Genomic DNA, 17291 nt, shown 5'->3' with positions numbered 1-17291 from the left:
TTCACCCTAACTTTGCACATCGCTGTACCAGTACACCTATCCAAGAGGTTAATTTTATGGGAGCACCGGCCAGCTCGCCGGTAAGCAGCGTATCGCGGAGCTCCGTTACGCAGGTATCGACGGCAGGCGCGCATGCGCACACAGCGTACTCTTATCAGAGCATCCTGTGCTGGGCTGCTCTATTAAGCTCCATAAACCCCGTACTGCTTGTCCACTTCCAACGGAAATAGATATGTGTACACGTGCTCCTGTGCGCACAATGGTTACTGTGGCAAACAACGACGTAGTTGCACCCGGACGTATGACTCGTTCGTTATCTCGCAGAAACTGCGCGAGCAGCACCCGTAGCCGCTCCTCGTGCTCGGCACACCTTCTATTGTATTTGCAACAAAATCCCGCTGCCGACAAAACTGCCAAATGCTGCCGGCTTCCAGCAAGTAAGCCTTTCGCACGGGACGCCTTACCACGGAGCCGGACGCCTACTTCAGGCAGCACGCTCGAGTGACGCCGTCGCGACCAGGAAGCAGTTCTGCCACTCGGGTCAGCTTTTACAGGATAGACGGCATATCGTCGTCGCGCACCAGGACGCCGTCTCCAACTTGAAGTCGTGGTGGCAGCTTCGGTGTCGCCTCGCGCGCAGAGCGCAGAATCAGCAAGTAGTCCTTGCACCAACGCTTCCAGAGATGGTCTGTCAAAGCTTATCGATGTATGCTTCGACGTCGCAGATGGATGCTTGTTGACTGGGGTAGCGATGCGCCCAGCACTTGAGGCAAGCACGTTGCACGTTTGCCAAACAAGTGTGAAGCCGTCTACGGGCATAGCTCGTCAGGGTCTGCGGACAAATGGGTTAAGGCACGGCTATTGACGTTCGCCTCTACCTCACGCAGAACAGTTATCTTTTCAAAGGATAGGGAATTGCAACCTAGAGCGAGCTTAATGGTGTCCTTGGTAATACCGACACTTGAACTGTAGGAAACAACGACGGGGATTGCACACAGACTTCTGAATAGTTCGTCATCTGGCAGCAACTACGCGAACAGCACCCGTGGCAGCTCCTCGTGTCCGCCGCACCTTCTTCTTTATTTGCAACGCTTACAATATGTCATTCGAAGCTCGTTAGATGTTCTAATAAGTTAGCAGAAGCTATGCCGGGCTTATTACAATAGCTTAACTGATGATGCTCTGACACCAGCGCGCTAAGCGCGAATGCGGTTACCTTACGCAGTGGTGCTTCGTGGCATGGGACTGACCAAGCTATCGGGCTCAATACTCCCGTGACATTACAAAAATATTGGAGAGCTGTACCTCGAACATTACGAGGAAGCATAGAGTCACCATTGGTACGGTGATGCTCACTACGGTGATTCGTGCAGCCTGTTGTTAAAGTCCATCTACATCCAGCCTTTTCTTTAAAAGCTACACAAGTAGCGCCTCCACGATAAGAATTTTCTCTGCCCTATGAAGCTAACTACCGACATTTAATAAGCACCACCACGTCAAGCTTAACAATGTAAATTACGCTATGTACATTAGGCTGCAGTTTAACAAGCTACATGAAGGGCTGAATTTAGTGGACAGACTCGCCAATGAGCTCGGTGTACAACGTTACGAAAGACTTGCAGCGTGTTTTCTGTTACGTCTGCCGCAACTTGTTGGAAAGACAATTTCTAAATGCTAAACGACACTTGCAGCGCAGCTTGATCATAGAGCTGCGGAACATCTTCGCCTTTACAGAAGCACCGCCTGTGCGTTGCGACAGCGCTTCTGATATTTCTACGGTCGACAGGCCTTAAACTATGAGCACCTATAGTGTTCAAGGAATTGTGTATCGTTGCATGTGCTGCTGGTGCGTTTCCGTGATCCCTGTGCACGCCATAATTTTCACGCAGCGCCTGGAGTAGCAGGTCACGCCGTCAGACAGGTTAACAATTTTTTTTACAAAGCCAGCACGTCTTACCTCTATGTGGAGCATACCCCCAATGTCCATCAGCCAGACATTCCACACTCTGCCATTAGAGTTGAAAATGATTTTTACGTTGTAGGAAGTTAGCGTGCAAAAGTGATAATCGCCTTTTTCCCCAGGCGACCAGGAACGACATCTTACAGCTCATGCTTAATGCCGAAGTGGAAGAAGGCGCAGCCGTCAACGTGCACTCGCTGACAATAGACTACGACGCAGACTCCGCGTCGGAAAGTAAGGACGCGTTTTCTTGATCAATGAAAGTACTGCACTTTCTCTTCAGTCTAAATGTGCTCACTAGCATCCCCTCATCGTATTATCTTGTCACTTATGTTCCAGAAAACGAGCCAGCGAAGATTGGCAAGAATAAAAAGAAACGCTTCCTGACCAACGAGGAAATCTTGTCGAATGGCCTCGTTTTCTTTATAGCAGGGTATGTAATATTTTACTCTCGTGGCCATATTTATTGTTACAAACTGACAATGAGCCAAGGAGACTTGAAGTGCGTTGCTCGGGAAATTGTGATCGTATATATTTAATGGTGCCGGACGGCATTTTTTATTCTTCCTACTTCATGCAACGTCGTTGAAAAAAGAATGCATACACGCTTGAACATAAGACGTACACGTGTATTTTTGGAAACCGTTTGCAAGCCACTGCACCAGCGGCGAGTGATTTCTGTCGCGCCTTCTACAGGCGTTTTAACTAGAGATTTCTTAAACTCACTTCGTCGACAAACATTGAACTCTCGTCATTAAGCTTGAGGAACTTAAAATTGTGAACAATTTGAGATGTACAATTCTATATCCCAATAATACGCAGCACATAAAGTGACTTGTGTACCGACAATACAATATTATTAACAAACGAAAGTTGTATGCTAGTCAAGCTGTTCCCAATGTTAAACGTGTGTCTGATATGCTTTGAAAACTTTAGAGATTCGAGTACAAAAGACACGAGATAGGCCTATTTCGAGAGTGTTCTTCAGCAGTGCTTTATGCGTTGGAAGCCTCGGGCAGTAGAAGTATTTGTATGAGCGCTCCCATTTGTTTGTCTTTTTGAAGTCGTGCAGTTAAAAAGAAGATACTCGGGGGCACGGGTAAAGGAGAACTCAAGTAGCTCATGGTTTCGCGTTAGCTCCTTTAATTTCATAGTATCGGAGTGCTCTTTCTGAGCCAGCTATTGCTAAATCAAACCACTGCGGTTGCTTGTTCTTATTCTGTACTTCGCGAACATTTCAGCTTTGAGACAACGGGCACAGCAATGTCTTTCATGGCCTACCTGCTCGCAAAACACCCGGATATCCAAGATCGGCTCCGCGACGAAGTCGTGGCGGTGCTTGAGAGAGATGTATGAATTTCTTCACCATAAAGCGTGCGCAATATTTTCGTATTCTTTGTCGCATCAGACAGGTTACCTTGGCTGGATTGAAAATTTATTTACAGGGGTCATTCACGTATGATAACGTTTTTGGTATAAAATACTTGGATCAAGTGATATCAGAATCTCTTCGCTACTATTCCCCTGTTGTTGGGTGAGTCCAGTTTTCAACTCTTAACAATTGATGTATATTGAACCTTTTTAACGAGGCGCTTGCAATCAGAACGCCTTGAGTTTGCTGTTCATGATTTTTTGCGACCCTGTTGAATTCATGTTAAGCAACACAACTATCTTTAGTTCTCATTGCAGGTCGTTTATTATTTTCACAAAGCAAAAGACTAAATGCATAGAAAAGAAGACAAGAGCAAGAAGTAATGAATCACTAACCTGACGTATTTACGAACCTGAAATGAATTTCTACCAATATTAACACCTCAGTTGATGTGACAGATCGAATGCGACAGAATACATAGTGGAGTCTTCGTTGACTATAGGAGAGAATTTGTGTAAATACAAATATAAATTTCTTCACATTCAGAAAGATAAAGGGGGGGGGGAATCAGATCATGTTTATAATTTAGAAAGATACTTTGGAAATTTTCCCTTATATAACAACAGTTCCATTGGCAAGTGTATGTGGGAACTCTTTAAGAAAGCGACGTGGTATCAAAAAGTTTCCATGCTGGCCATTATTTGAAAGTAATTTATGTAGGTGCATTCAAGCACTATCACCTTCAAGATAGTCCCTTTTCGCAGCAGTAAAACACTTCCCGCGTTTCTGACACTTCGCGAATGCGCCCTAGATGTCTTTTTTTCCGGAAAGGAGTCGTGCACTGTTATGCGAGCTGAAGTTTATTTATACAATCGTGCTAAATTGGTGACCTTTCGACTGGATTTTTTTATATTTATGAAAAGAACGAAATGAGGCCGATCAAAGTCGAATGAATCACCCGGCTGCCACATTGTGGATCATCACTGGTTGCGAAGGTTAGGTGCACGGGTCAAAGAGACACGGGCCCTCAGTCAAAGCAACTCTAGTTGCAGTGAAAAAGTCCAAATTGTTTACGGATCAAGAAAAAAAAAACGCTGAGCATGTCTGCAGCGCGAAAATCGCCTGCTCATTGCGTTTTTTTACCATTCAGGGTGTTTTTACATTCAGTAATTCGTCTCCAATGGTCAGGCAGCAAACATTAAGTTTTACTGCCAATATTTAGGACGTCGGAGGGTGGCTGTTTTGAGGAAACAAGCAAATATGAGGTGCGCGAACAGCTGGCAGGTTGCTGCACGACGAAAATGCATCCCATGACACATTACTACGCAGAAGCAAAATTCTCGTGGTAAGGAACTAGGTTTTCACGTAATTCGTCAGAGTTGGCTTCTGCTTATATCACTATTTCCGAAAATTAGCAACCCCGCTTAAAAGTTGCCGCTTTGGCACGATTTCGTTAATTTTTATTATTATTATTTATTTGAACATACTGCTAGACTCACATATGAGGCTGTTGCAGGAAAGGGGCAGGATACATATTCAAGAGAACACAGTTCAAGTAGGCGCGGACATAGATAAGTTTGGGTGAACTTCAAACTCGAAGCGCAGAAAGTTGCTCGAGTGCGTTCGGAAAGAATATGAGCAGGACATATTCGCAAATTTCCACTACCGCTTGGACCACTGTATTGTTACCATGTTCCGCAAGGAAGTTATTTCGAAGGTTAGAGTGTATGAATACCTATAATAAATTACTGTTTTCAAAACACAGCTAGTCTTTGATACCAGCTCAATGTGCATTTCTTCTTTGTGTTTTCGCTATAAACATGAGATAAGTGGGAAATGCACGAGTGCACCTCATTACGTTAATTTTACGTCGCCTAGGAGCTATGTCGTTACTCAAATTTGCGGCACCGAAGTTGATCACAATGTTTTGTCATTCTTACCAAGTTACATGTTTTCATCCCGGTATTTACGTACTACGGTTCTAAATACAGATGCTTAAAGGAAGCCTAAGAGTATGGTACCATGAGCATGCACAAAGGGGTGAGTTATCCCCAAATGTTGTGACAGCGCTCTTGGTCCGTTGTACTTCGTAAGCTCTGGCGTAATTATATGGGTAATAGTGCAAACCTACATTGACAATGAAGCTGTTTATTTCTTCAATCATGTTTAACCCGTAACTTTGTCTGCCTCATAATGTTGTGTTTATATGAGGGAGCCTTGGTGGAGTTCGCAGTCTCTGTTCGATTGTCTCACGGGAGGTCATCGAATTTACACATCAACAGTTCAGCTTCTTGTTTACCATGCATAGGAGCCACCTATTTTGAACGGGGAGCTGAAAAACATTGTGAACATATAAGCTTGGTTTGGAACAACTTAGTAAAGTTTGCGGCGCTTTTATTTCCCTGCTTCAAAGGTTCACGACACGGAGGTGTGCACGCGATTACGCTCACAACGGTAACACCATACCGGCTGGAATCAGCGTACTCATTCCAAGCTACCACATGAGCCATGACCCTACCTTTTGGGAGGAACCGGAAAAATTTGATCCTGACAGGTACTTTTCTCCTGTTGCAGTTTTTGTTTACAGTACAGAAAGAAGTGCTTATATGCTCAAGAAAAATTGTTGGTGTTTTGTCCTCCTGAGGCTTCGAGCAGTGTACGCGCCACTAATACTACTACTATTAATAATAATATTAAAATAATAAATCTTTATTTACCGTGCCCAGGACCACCCCGAGGTCTGGGTGCTGGCGCACGCACACATTAAAAAAAAGAAAGTGTACAGCAGGAGAATATAAGTAAAAAAATGAAGAAAAAGAACAATCCTCATAAAATTAGTGTACGCACAGCAAGGCGCAAGGTGAATATAAAAGAAAAAGGAAGAGAACGGCAGTTGAACAACATGAGATACCATGACACAACAACGCAAAGCTAGTGAAAGACAAAGATAGCTAGTTAGGAAATTTATCAAGATCACGAAAATAATCTATATAAAGACTGTATTTTGAGGACACTTGAATGCTGGTGATAACAGGCACCAACACTAAATAATCAATAAATAATTTAATCACCGTGCCCAGGAACAACCATGAAATCTAAGGGTTGGCATACGGCTAAGAAAAGATTGCAAGTACAAACACAAATACAGGAAAAATATATGGAAGAAAAAACTTCTCTTCCCTTTTCTTTTGTATTTATTTCATGGCTTGTTGCATGTAGACTTTCCATTTCAAAATTATGGTTATTTTTATTATGATTATAATTATTATGGTTATTATGATTATGAATGTGAATGTGATTGTTATGATTATGATTGTGATGACTATGATTGCTGTTGCTGTAAGATCAACGAAATGAAAGATCTTGGTGTGCACTTTAATAAAACGCCGTGCTTCTCATTAGACTATACATATGTGGAACAACGTGCCCTCTCCTCTCTTGTTGTTGTTTTTCATGTATCAAATGACTTCCCCGCCCATGGCGCATTTCTGCAATTGTATTCTATTGTAAGTCGTCCGTTACTTGTACATGCCTGTGTAGTTTAGGGCAGAGCAATCGAATGTGATTTTGACCTTGTCGAATGCGTCCAGAATAAATGGTTACCTTTAAGCCCCGCTTATGCCGCTGTCGGGATCATAGTGCAGCCCGGTCAAATACAACTTAACTAGCACTTCTAAACTGAACGTGGATTAAATCAGACCTTTTGTTCCTCTTTAATGTAATACATGCCACTATACATTGTCCAAAGCTGCTTGGTGCAGTACAATTTTTCATGCGGCAAAAGTATGCCATACACCAGGCAGCATTCTGTGCTGCGCTGTCTTGTTGCACTAGAGAATGTCCTATGGCTCGGCTCCAAAAAGCATATAATAAAGATTCCGCCTCTAGTGATATATTTCGCAGTTAATCCCTGCATTTTGTACATGTGTAGATAATCATGATGCAGGAATACCTCACTTCTATGCCCACCTCTTTGTTTTCTCTTTCCCTATTAGTCTCTATTCCTCACATTGTTTTGTCTACGTCATTCTTCTGCTCTGCATATTGTGCCTTGCGTATTACTTTTTAAGTGCTCATGTACAAAGGCTCCGTAGATGTTCCTGGCCACTACAATAAACAGTTGATTTATTGATCGATTGATCGATTGCTTGTATTCGCAAATAACCAATATAAGATTGGAATTCCTGATTCTGTTGATTGCGCAGTGTTGACCGGAGTTATTCAAATAAGCGACATTGGTGTGCTTTTTGACAGTAGGCTATAGGCTTCTCCGCCAACGCAGGCGCGGGCAATACGATGTCTGCGCGTGCTCTTCTCTGTCTGCAGACTTACAAGAGATTTCGGCACGCCCCTTCGTCGAATTGCTCACATGCATGTGTCTTTCATTACGTTAATATGCCTAAGTAGTGTGTAATGGCACAAACAACTCCAATAACATAATATTCAAGCGCCTGCAGAAAACATCCGGGGTCGTTCCGCCCTGCGAAGGTGGATGACCAGTATAGCTGCAAACGCTGTTCTAAGAAAACTTGTGCCAAAGGCTGCATTGGATCATTCACTGTCACCTAGTAACGGTGGTCCCAGTGGCTTTGTGGTTCCTATATGATAAACACAGACCGGCATACTCGAATCTGCAAACACATTCTTTGACAATGTCAAATCGATGCACGTACGGTGCTAGATGGTCCGTTGGGCAGGATCGGTTTAGCATCGCAAACCAAATGTGTCCAACACGAAACACGTGAACCACTCCCTTTTTGGTCCCGACACATCCAGTTTGAAATCACCGACAACGACCACAGGGGTAGTGTCATCGCAACTAACCCACACAACGTTAGTAGCCATGAACCTTACGGTGCTATGAGCCACATAATTTTTTGCTTGCTTACGGAGGGAGGAAGAAGAAGAGGCCGAGGAGTGCGGATGTTTTCATGTCGGCTCCGGCTTTCTCAAATGTTATCGCATATTTCTCTGTGGTTAGCGACCTAAAGTTTTCACCAAACGATTCTTGAAGTTCTCCGGACTCTGTGGACACCTCGCTTTCAGGTGGGACTTTCCATTTTCCTGGGAACGCACCTTTTCTCCACCCGCCACCTCGCCGCCGCGCTAAGCCTAGCTGGCCGGTCGTTCAGCCTCCGACTGCACCGGCTGGGTCTCGGCGGCGTGTCGCGCCTCGGCGCGCGGCGTTTACATCTTCCACCAGAGTGATCCCGCACCTCTGCCTTCGCTATGGAGATCCAGGTCGCCGGCCAGGATATTTCGCCAGAAGAAGTGACCGCCCAGTCTGGCTGGCTCACTGCACGATCCCGCCACTCAAAACGCGGCACGGACAACTTGACCCCGACAGATGAATCATGTCAAGCCCCAAGTAGCCGGCCCCGCTCTCGGGCGAGGCAGCCCGTTAAAGCTCAAGTTTTGAAGGCGGGCCGCATGCCGCCGCTTCCGACGGAGGATATTAAGATTGTCATCCGCCCCAAGGGCGCCCTTCATATAGCCAAGATCGGCAGTCCCGTGGTAACCACCGCCATTCTCCAAGCAGCCAACCTCACGGACGAAGAAAGCCCAGAAGACACTGTCTGCCCGAATACGCAACAAAACATCGTTGTCGTCAGCACACCTCACCCGGACCATGCAGACCGGTACGCTCGCATCTGCTCTATCCATGTGAACGGCGTCAACCACGAGGTCAATGCATACGAAACCGCAGCTGAGCACACGACAAAGGGGGTCATCCGTGGGATCCCACTCACGGAGACTCCCCAGCAGATCCACAACAAAATTGTCACTGCCCGAAACCCGACAGCCTTGGCAGCCAAGCGCATCGCATCTACTACAACAGTGATCATCGCTTTTGACGGACTGGATGTGCCTTACCAGGTCCGCTACGGCTCCACGTTACTCCCATGTTCGCTATATCGGAAGCAAATTGACATTTGTTACCAGTGTGGCCGCCTCGGACACCGTATGGACGTTTGTCCCTACCCGAATAACAAGATATGCCGGGGCTGCGGTGTCCGCAACCCCCCCGCCGACCATAACTGTAACCCTAAGTGCTCGCTCTGTGGTGGTCCCCATCTCACCGCGGACAAAAGCTGTGCCGCTCGATATAAAACCCCGTACGTCATCCGCAAGCGTATCGCAGAACGACGAACAACCAGCCAAGCCACCTATAAACAAGCCGGCCCCTCCACCCTCAACACCAGAACCAGGCCACGCTCCCGCACACCGTCAAGGGGGAGCCGTTCCCGCTCCAGAACTCCATCTCGATCCAGGCAACAACGCTCAAGGTCCCGGTCTTCATCGGCTTCACGCATCTCATCTACCAACAACAGCAAGGTGAGCTTCGCAGACGCTCTCATGGGCACCTCGCGAGAGGGTCGTAAGATCGCCAACACACAAGTCACCTACCCTCCTCTTTCACCAGAAAACCCAGAAATAGCTCAGCTTAAGCGCGAGAACGCCATCCTACGCGATCTCCTAACTAAACTCTCGCAGGGGGTTAGAGACCTCAAGCAGTCCCAAACACCAGCCCCTACACCTATCGCACAGAACGTCCCTGCCCCTAGCCAGGAGGCCCCCTCGACTCCCGCCCCCAAGAAGAGAGCCCTGCAAGATGGAGCCACGGGCCAGGTCCGCTCTGAAGTTAAAGACATGCTCATCTCACTTCAAACAACTATTAGCACTTTCCAACATGCACTGGACTCCATTCAGCAAGCCTTCATTGGTATTGTCCAACGCGTGACCAACCTGGAAACTCGTATTCTCACGCCTCCTAGCCATGCCGCCCCCGTCTGCGACCCTTCCGGGACGCCGATGGCGACATCCACCATCTCCCATCATGGCTCACACTAATCAAGACGCCCTCATTTGGCAGTGGAACTGCCGAGGCTTTCACCATAAACAACCGGTACTCAATCAATACCTACGCCAACATACCCGCCGCCCGGATGCTGTCCTACTTCAAGAAACCAATAACGCCCCGACCACGCTCCCCGGTTATCAAACCTTCCATACCACCCACCCTCTTCGCCGGGTCTCCACCCTAGTACGGCGTCGTATTCCTGTTATTGAACATGATCTCAATAGTCCTCACATCGAACATCTATTCCTCGAATTAATTCCCCATCGTAAACGGAAAGAATGCATCTTCCTTCTGAACATTTACAATAGCCCCAAGGATAAAGCAAGGTGTCGCTTCCTCACCCTCTTTAAGAAGGCTCTTCACGTAGCTGGAACGCACCCCCTACTCATTGGCGGTGATTTCAACCTCGCCCATACAGGCTGGGGCTACGTTCGCACGGAAGCTGCAGCTCGCAACCTCTGGCAAGATTACCACGACTTAGGCCTTACGCTCATCACGGATCCCTCCTTTCCTACACGCCTCGGTACTTCCACTACCCGGGACTCTACCCCCGACCTCACCTTCATCAAACATATCAACAATGCACACTGGACCAATACCCAGCAAGACCTGGGCAGCGACCATTATATCCTTGCTCTCTCTTTACCCCAACTCGCTGCCGCCCCTGCCCCCACTAAAGAATTCACCATTACCGACTGGGATGTTTTTCGAAAAATACGCATAGGTTCTACCTCAGCAGAAGGCATTACCGACGTTAACACCTGGATGCAAGCGCTACGCACTGATGTTCAAACGGCCACTCGGGTGGTAACTACACATGCCTCAGTTGAACGCATGGATAGCCGCCTCGCCCATCTTCTGGAGGCTAAAGCCCCCATCCTAGCTCGATGGAAGGGGCAGCGCCTAAACCGTCGCCTCAGAAGTAAGATTTCCAAACTGAACACAGCCATCGAGGAGCATTGTCAAACCCTCAGCCGGCAACAATGGATTGAGCTGTGTAACACGGTGGATGGACAACTTCATCGCCCTTCCTCGTGGAAACTCCTCAAACATCTGCTTGATAATACCACCACCCGCACCACCCAACAGGATCGGCTGCAGAAGCTCCTTTATACGGAGACCCTTAAGCAAGGTCCACAACAGGTGCTTGACTACCTCTGCACCAGATATATCTCCAGGGGACAAGTCAGTCCACACAGCAATTACATCGGTAGCCCCAACCCTACACTAGACGCCGATTTCAGCGTATCCGAAATACATGCCGCTCTACGCAAGCTTAACGGTCGTTCTGCTCCAGGGCCAGACGGGGTCACTAACAAAAGCCTTCGCAATCTCGATGACGAGTCCGTGTCCCATCTGACTGACTACATCAACGATTGCTGGCGCAGTGGTGCCCTTCCAGCCGCCTGGAAGACTGCCAACGTTATCCTAATCCCAAAGCCTGGCAAACCATCTAGCCTCAATAACTTAAGGCCCATCTCCCTCACTTCATGCGTAGGCAAGGTGATGGAACACGCCTTCTTAGCACGCATCAACAGTCACCTCGAGGACAACTCTCTCTATCCCCACACCATCATTGGATTTCGCCCTCACCTTTCTACTCAAGACGCTATGTTGCAGCTCAAACATCAAGTGCTAAACAATCGTTCCCGTAACATGAAAGCCATTCTCGGACTCGACCTCACTCAAGCCTTTGATAACATTTCCCATGCAGCTATCCTTGACCAGGTCTCCAACCTCCACCTGGGAGAGCGAGCCTACAATTACATCCGTGACTTTCTCTCCAATCGCACGGCTACCCTCTCGGCCGGGGATTTACGATCAGACCAGCTTCCCCTTGGCAGCAAAGGCACCCCGCAAGGTTCAGTTATCTCTCCCATGCTCTTTAACTTAGTCATGATTGGCCTTGCCAAGCAACTACAGCAAGTCGACAATATCAACCATACCATCTACGCCAACGACATCACCATCTGGTCGTACCGAGGCAGTGATGGTCAAGTGGAATCAGCCCTCCAAACGGCGATTGACACGGTTGAAGCCTATCTCCAAGGGACCGGACTGCACTGTTCGCCGGCTAAATCGGAGCTTCTGCTATACAAGCCCATTCAGCGGGGTCGCCCTCCCAAACACCAGTCTGATCACCGACCCTGTGACGCCATCACCCTGCGCCTTCAAGATGGCAGTCCTATCCCACACGTCCCTAGTATCCGGGTTCTCGGTCTCACCATCTCTACCAACGGCTCCAACGCCTTGGCTCTCAACAAGATCTGTGCCCAATCTCAAAACACCCTACGAATTCTTAAACGTATATCTAACCTACGCGGAGGACTCAAAGAAGAAAGCCTTCTCCGACTCGTCCAATCCTTTGTCATATGCCACATTACCTACGTTGCTGCGTACCTCAACTGGTACCGGGCTGACCAAAACAAGCTCGACACCCTCATACGAGGGGTCTACAAGCAAGCACTTGGTCTCCCGCATTGCACCAGCACTGAACTCTTCAACCAACTGGGTGTTCACAACAACCTTTCCGAACTCATTGAAGCCCAACAGCGCTCTCAGCTTGAGCGGCTCACCCTTACTGAAACGGGGCGCTTTATTCTGTCCACGCTTGGCTTCACCTACCATCAGCAACAGGGCCCCAAACAACCGATCCCGAACGACATCCGTAGCTGGATCTACATAGACCCTATCCCTAGAAATATGCACCCTGTATATAACAGGGCCCGGCGCCAAGCTCGGGCCGGAGCTATCATAAAAGCCCTTGCCCACGTGCCTGGCGTCACATTTGTTGATGCAGCCCAATACTCCCATGGCACACGATTTGTGGCCGTCGCCACACGCGATGGAGTCCTACACCACGCCTGCAGCGTCACTACCCCCACTGCGGAGACGGCTGAAGAAGTGGCCATCGCCCTGGCCACTTTAGATCCCACCTGTCACACCATAGTGTGTGACTCTCGCTCAGCCGTTACTAACTTCAGCAAAGGCCGTATTTCTCCCCAAGCTCTTCGCATCCTCTGCCAGGCACCACACTCTAAAGACAGCATAATCTCCCTAACATGGATCCCGGCCCATGCCGGCCCGGTCCACCCACACCTCCCCAATCTCAACGAGGTCACCCACTCCATTGCGCGAGGCCTAGTCAACCGCGCCGGAGTCACTGGAGATGAGTTGGGCACCAGGGACAGTCTGACAACTTATAACGATCTCGTTAAGGCATTTTCCCTCAGTCGCCGAATCTTCCCCCCGCCTCACCCAAAGTTCAGCCGGGCGCAGGCTACCACCCTGCGTCTACTACAAACAAACACGTACCCTTCACCCGCCCGCCTCAACCTTATATTTCCGGGCGTGTACACTACCCCCAACTGCCGGTGCTGTGGAATTCACCCGGCTACACTTCCGCATATGCTATGGGAGTGCCCAGCACAGTACACCCAGACTAACACCACGACTCTCTCGTCGAGGTTGCATGAGGCTCTGCGGAGCTCCGCCCTCGACGACCAAACCTGGGCGACCCAGCACGCCCGCGAGGCGGCGGCGAGGCAAGCCCTCGACGTCCCTTCGTGGGAGGCTTAGGCCCGGCCATCATAAAGTGCTGGTTCTACAATAAAAGTTTATTCCTCCTCCTCCTTACGGAGGTATGAGCTATTGTTGATGACTGTTTTCTGCATGCTGTTCTGTATGTTGTATGCGTGATTAGAAAGAATGTAAGCACTGTTCGCTTCACTTTGCTCAGTGCTTGTAGCCTCTGCCTTAAGGAGCTATGAACATCGTATTTTTCGCTTGCTTATGGGATTGTGAGGGCTTATGGGGTGTACGAACTATTCATGATGATAGTTTTTGTGGGTGGACACGAAAATTTCATGGTAACCTAGCCATATACAGCTCTTATGTAAAAGGTCGTGACTATATGTAAACATTATATTCTGACTTTGCATGCCAACAACTTGTCAAGTATGACTAATTATTCTTAACTTCCGTCTCACAGCTTCAAAAGTAGTAGCCACCATCTTATTTTTGTTCAATTTCATTCATAGAATTATAGCATACATGAATTTGCTAGCTTCGGTTTCACTGTGGGTTCCGCGGAAGACGACCAGGGAACATAGACCATTCCACGTTCCTGTCTCTTTCAGATGCCACTCGTGTCTCCGCAGAATGCAAATTCTATATAAGTGTAGTTTTCTCAGTCTTTATATCTTTCAAAATGTGCTGTCTTCTTTCTTTTCCGAGCTTCGCGTTTTCGCTGAAATCTTCTTTTTAGATGCACTCCTCTCCTTTCTTTTCATAGTTTCTCCATCCTACCGTTTAATGCTCTATGTAGGATATTTGTGTCATTCCTTGATTGTTGCTTCTTATGTACAAGTTTATCCTGATCTGTTGTGCTTTACTTTCTGTGTTTTATACTGTAACTTTGATTGTAGTTGTTTTACCTTTCTAGCTCTTTTTTCCTCTGTGTGCAAGTATTTAGACATCCGGTTGTTCATGGGCACACAAGTAAAGATTTTTTTAAATAGAATTATTATTATTCATGACGCAGCTGTTTATCTAGTTTTGTTGCTTTTGTTTTCGCAGTCACTTTTATATCTCATAACTCTTAATCGTAGTTGTTTTACTTATTTACTGTTCTTGTATTCGTTTTTTCGTTCACTAGCGCCCAGACATCACTGTTGTTCCTGGACACAATTAATAAATTATTGATTAGTTGATTGTTTTATTGGTATTATTTGGTTTGAAAGAGAGAGAGAAACAAATGAAGGGCAGGGAGGTTAACGAAAAAGAACTCGGTTTGCTGTTATGCACGAGGTAAAAGGGCAAAGGGTTACAAAGAGATAAACGTAGAGATGTAATTTCGACGAAAGGTAGAAAAGAGCTTAGTGACGTCCTGACAAGGAATAAGGCGTTGCGGCAATGACAAGGCACAAAGCGCTGCAACAATGGCAAGGAATAAAGTTTCGCACTAGGAAGATAAAAAATATTTCTGCAAGTGGTGCGAATGAAATAATATTTAAACACAAGTAAAAACTGAACACAGCAGGCTAGAGCCCGTAAGAAAACTTCGGGCGACAGCTGTCTTGCTCGTGTGGGATCATTTAATGCAGTGGGCACTTCTTGTATAATTCGGCTTAAGATTGTGCGCTAAAGTAATAAATGTTTCTTTCATTGTGCTTGAAATAATCCGCACTGCAGATGTTTTAATGGCTATTTATCAGAACAACGAAATCTGTGTTCATTTTGCACGGACATGGCACGTTATAGTTTGTCATTGCTTTCACGCATAGTACTCCCGGTATTTTCTATTAAATTAATTCTTCGGCATTCGCCTTGCGTTTACCATTGAAAGTGGGATGAAAAGCCGCCCTGCCCGAATGAACAAATAGTCAAAGTTAGGAGGCATTACACATGCTCGCATGCAAAAAGTGCATTCTTTACGAACAGGCAAACATGTGACATTCAGCGGATACGAAATATTTCCGCATGCTGAATCAATCGGGGGATGGATTTTGACGCCTAACGTGTGATACGAGTGTGCAGTACCGAAGAAACCTTTAGTTTCAGCTAAAGATCCTGATTCCTTACCTTCAATTTATTTCAGGTTTAGCACCGAAAACAAAGGACAAGTAGACCCCATTGTGTACCAACCATTTGGACAGGGACCACGTAACTGTATTGGGATGCGTTTCGCTCAGCTTGAGATGAAATTGACCATGGCCAAGACTCTCGCAAAATACAAGTTTGTGCTGGATGATCGTCATGTCAATGTGAGTGTCGTTTGGCAGTCTAAAGGCCAGTCTTTTTGTGAATGAGCTGTTTAACCTGCAGCGCAGAAATATCAGCTCACCGTAGTGTCAATATACTTAAAACACGACAACATTGAAGCATTAATTACATCTGTTGTACAGAAGTTACATAAAGACGGATAAAGGGCCTCAGAAAAGCTGGCCAACGTTACAGTAGGTGGACCTATTTTTGGCTAAGATAGGTTCATTTATTGGAACGTTGGCCGGCCATTTTCAAGCACTTTGTCCCTGTCTATGTAACTTCTGTATCACAGTGGGCTACAGCATCTGCCGGCCCAATTGTTAATTTTGAATTACTTCTTTGGTATCTCTGTGGGGAGCGGGGCGGGGGCTAACACTTTTCATAGGCAAGAGTATGCCATTCTTTTGTAACATGCATAAGTATTAGTTTGCTTACAGTTCGCCACAGTTATGAAGATGCCGTATTGTTTTGTCTTCCTATCCACTTAAAGAACCTTGCTAACGTAGCTGTGCCAAAGTTGCTAATCAACGATTATTGTGTTTCAATCGCAGGAGAAAAGCTTGGAGATTGGATCGTCTTTCATCTTTGCGTACCCTCAGAATGGAATTTGGCTCAAGCTTGAAGAACGCCTCTGACCACATAATGCGAACGTCTATTACTGCTACTTATTCTAGAACGCGTCGGCAAAGTCGAAGCGAAAAGTCGTGTGTCGCATAGTCCAAAGGAAATAAAATAGAAGCTCTTTCTATGGTAACATGAATAAGCGACGAATGGTGTAGGGCGGAATAAGAACCACTGCAAAAGAAAGAAGAGCTAAATTGTTCTTTGACGACATGCCACCACGTTCTCACAACAAATCCGACTTGCCATTTAGGTACGTATAGCATATGTCCACAATAATAAAGGTGCCTTTTTCTACGCCATTATTAGAGCTCTTTCGCAGAAACAGAACATAGTTATTCTCACATTTATGGATCTAGGCTACTGTACTGATTCTATGCTGCGGTGAAAAAATTCATCGGCATTCCACATTTTAAGCAAAGTGTCCCCCCCCCCTTTTTTCTTCTTTAACTTTCAAAGAAATACAAGCATTTCTAGTGTCCTGCTTGCAACGTCAAGACATCGTGGCATATATTCAAGAAAGATCTCTAGCATTTCCAGTAAGTGAACATGGCTTCAACACACTGCCGTAAACAGAGGAATTACAAAATAAGTATTGGCATAGGAAATAGGAAAATTATTCTGCATGGAGATTTTTGGCGTGAGTAATCCGATACCAGAAAACCCTGTGAATCGCTCAACTTGCGTCATCTACCATAGCTGAATAAAGA

The 17291-nt window shown here is 46.6% G+C and overlaps 1 protein-coding gene across 1 annotated transcript in view; it reads left to right on the top strand.

Moving 5' to 3' along the window:
• Positions 1-16883, top strand: part of LOC129383336 (lithocholate 6-beta-hydroxylase-like) — a 39400-nt gene extending 22517 nt beyond the window's left edge. Inside the window, exons 8-14 of the mRNA XM_055067775.2 lie at positions 2083-2194; positions 2300-2393; positions 3202-3310; positions 3406-3494; positions 5746-5886; positions 15794-15959; positions 16512-16883. Of these exons, the coding sequence (XP_054923750.1) occupies positions 2083-2194; positions 2300-2393; positions 3202-3310; positions 3406-3494; positions 5746-5886; positions 15794-15959; positions 16512-16595 (795 nt within the window). The 3' untranslated portion in view covers positions 16596-16883. The remainder of the gene's footprint in view (positions 1-2082; positions 2195-2299; positions 2394-3201; positions 3311-3405; positions 3495-5745; positions 5887-15793; positions 15960-16511) is intronic.
• The last annotated feature ends 408 nt before the right edge of the window (positions 16884-17291 follow it).

Source organism: Dermacentor andersoni, chromosome 8 (genome assembly GCF_023375885.2).
Source record: "Dermacentor andersoni chromosome 8, qqDerAnde1_hic_scaffold, whole genome shotgun sequence".
Classification (NCBI taxonomy): domain Eukaryota; kingdom Metazoa; phylum Arthropoda; class Arachnida; order Ixodida; family Ixodidae; genus Dermacentor; species Dermacentor andersoni.
Note: the sequence above shows the minus strand (reverse complement) of the source record. Positions and strands in the feature narration are given on the sequence as shown.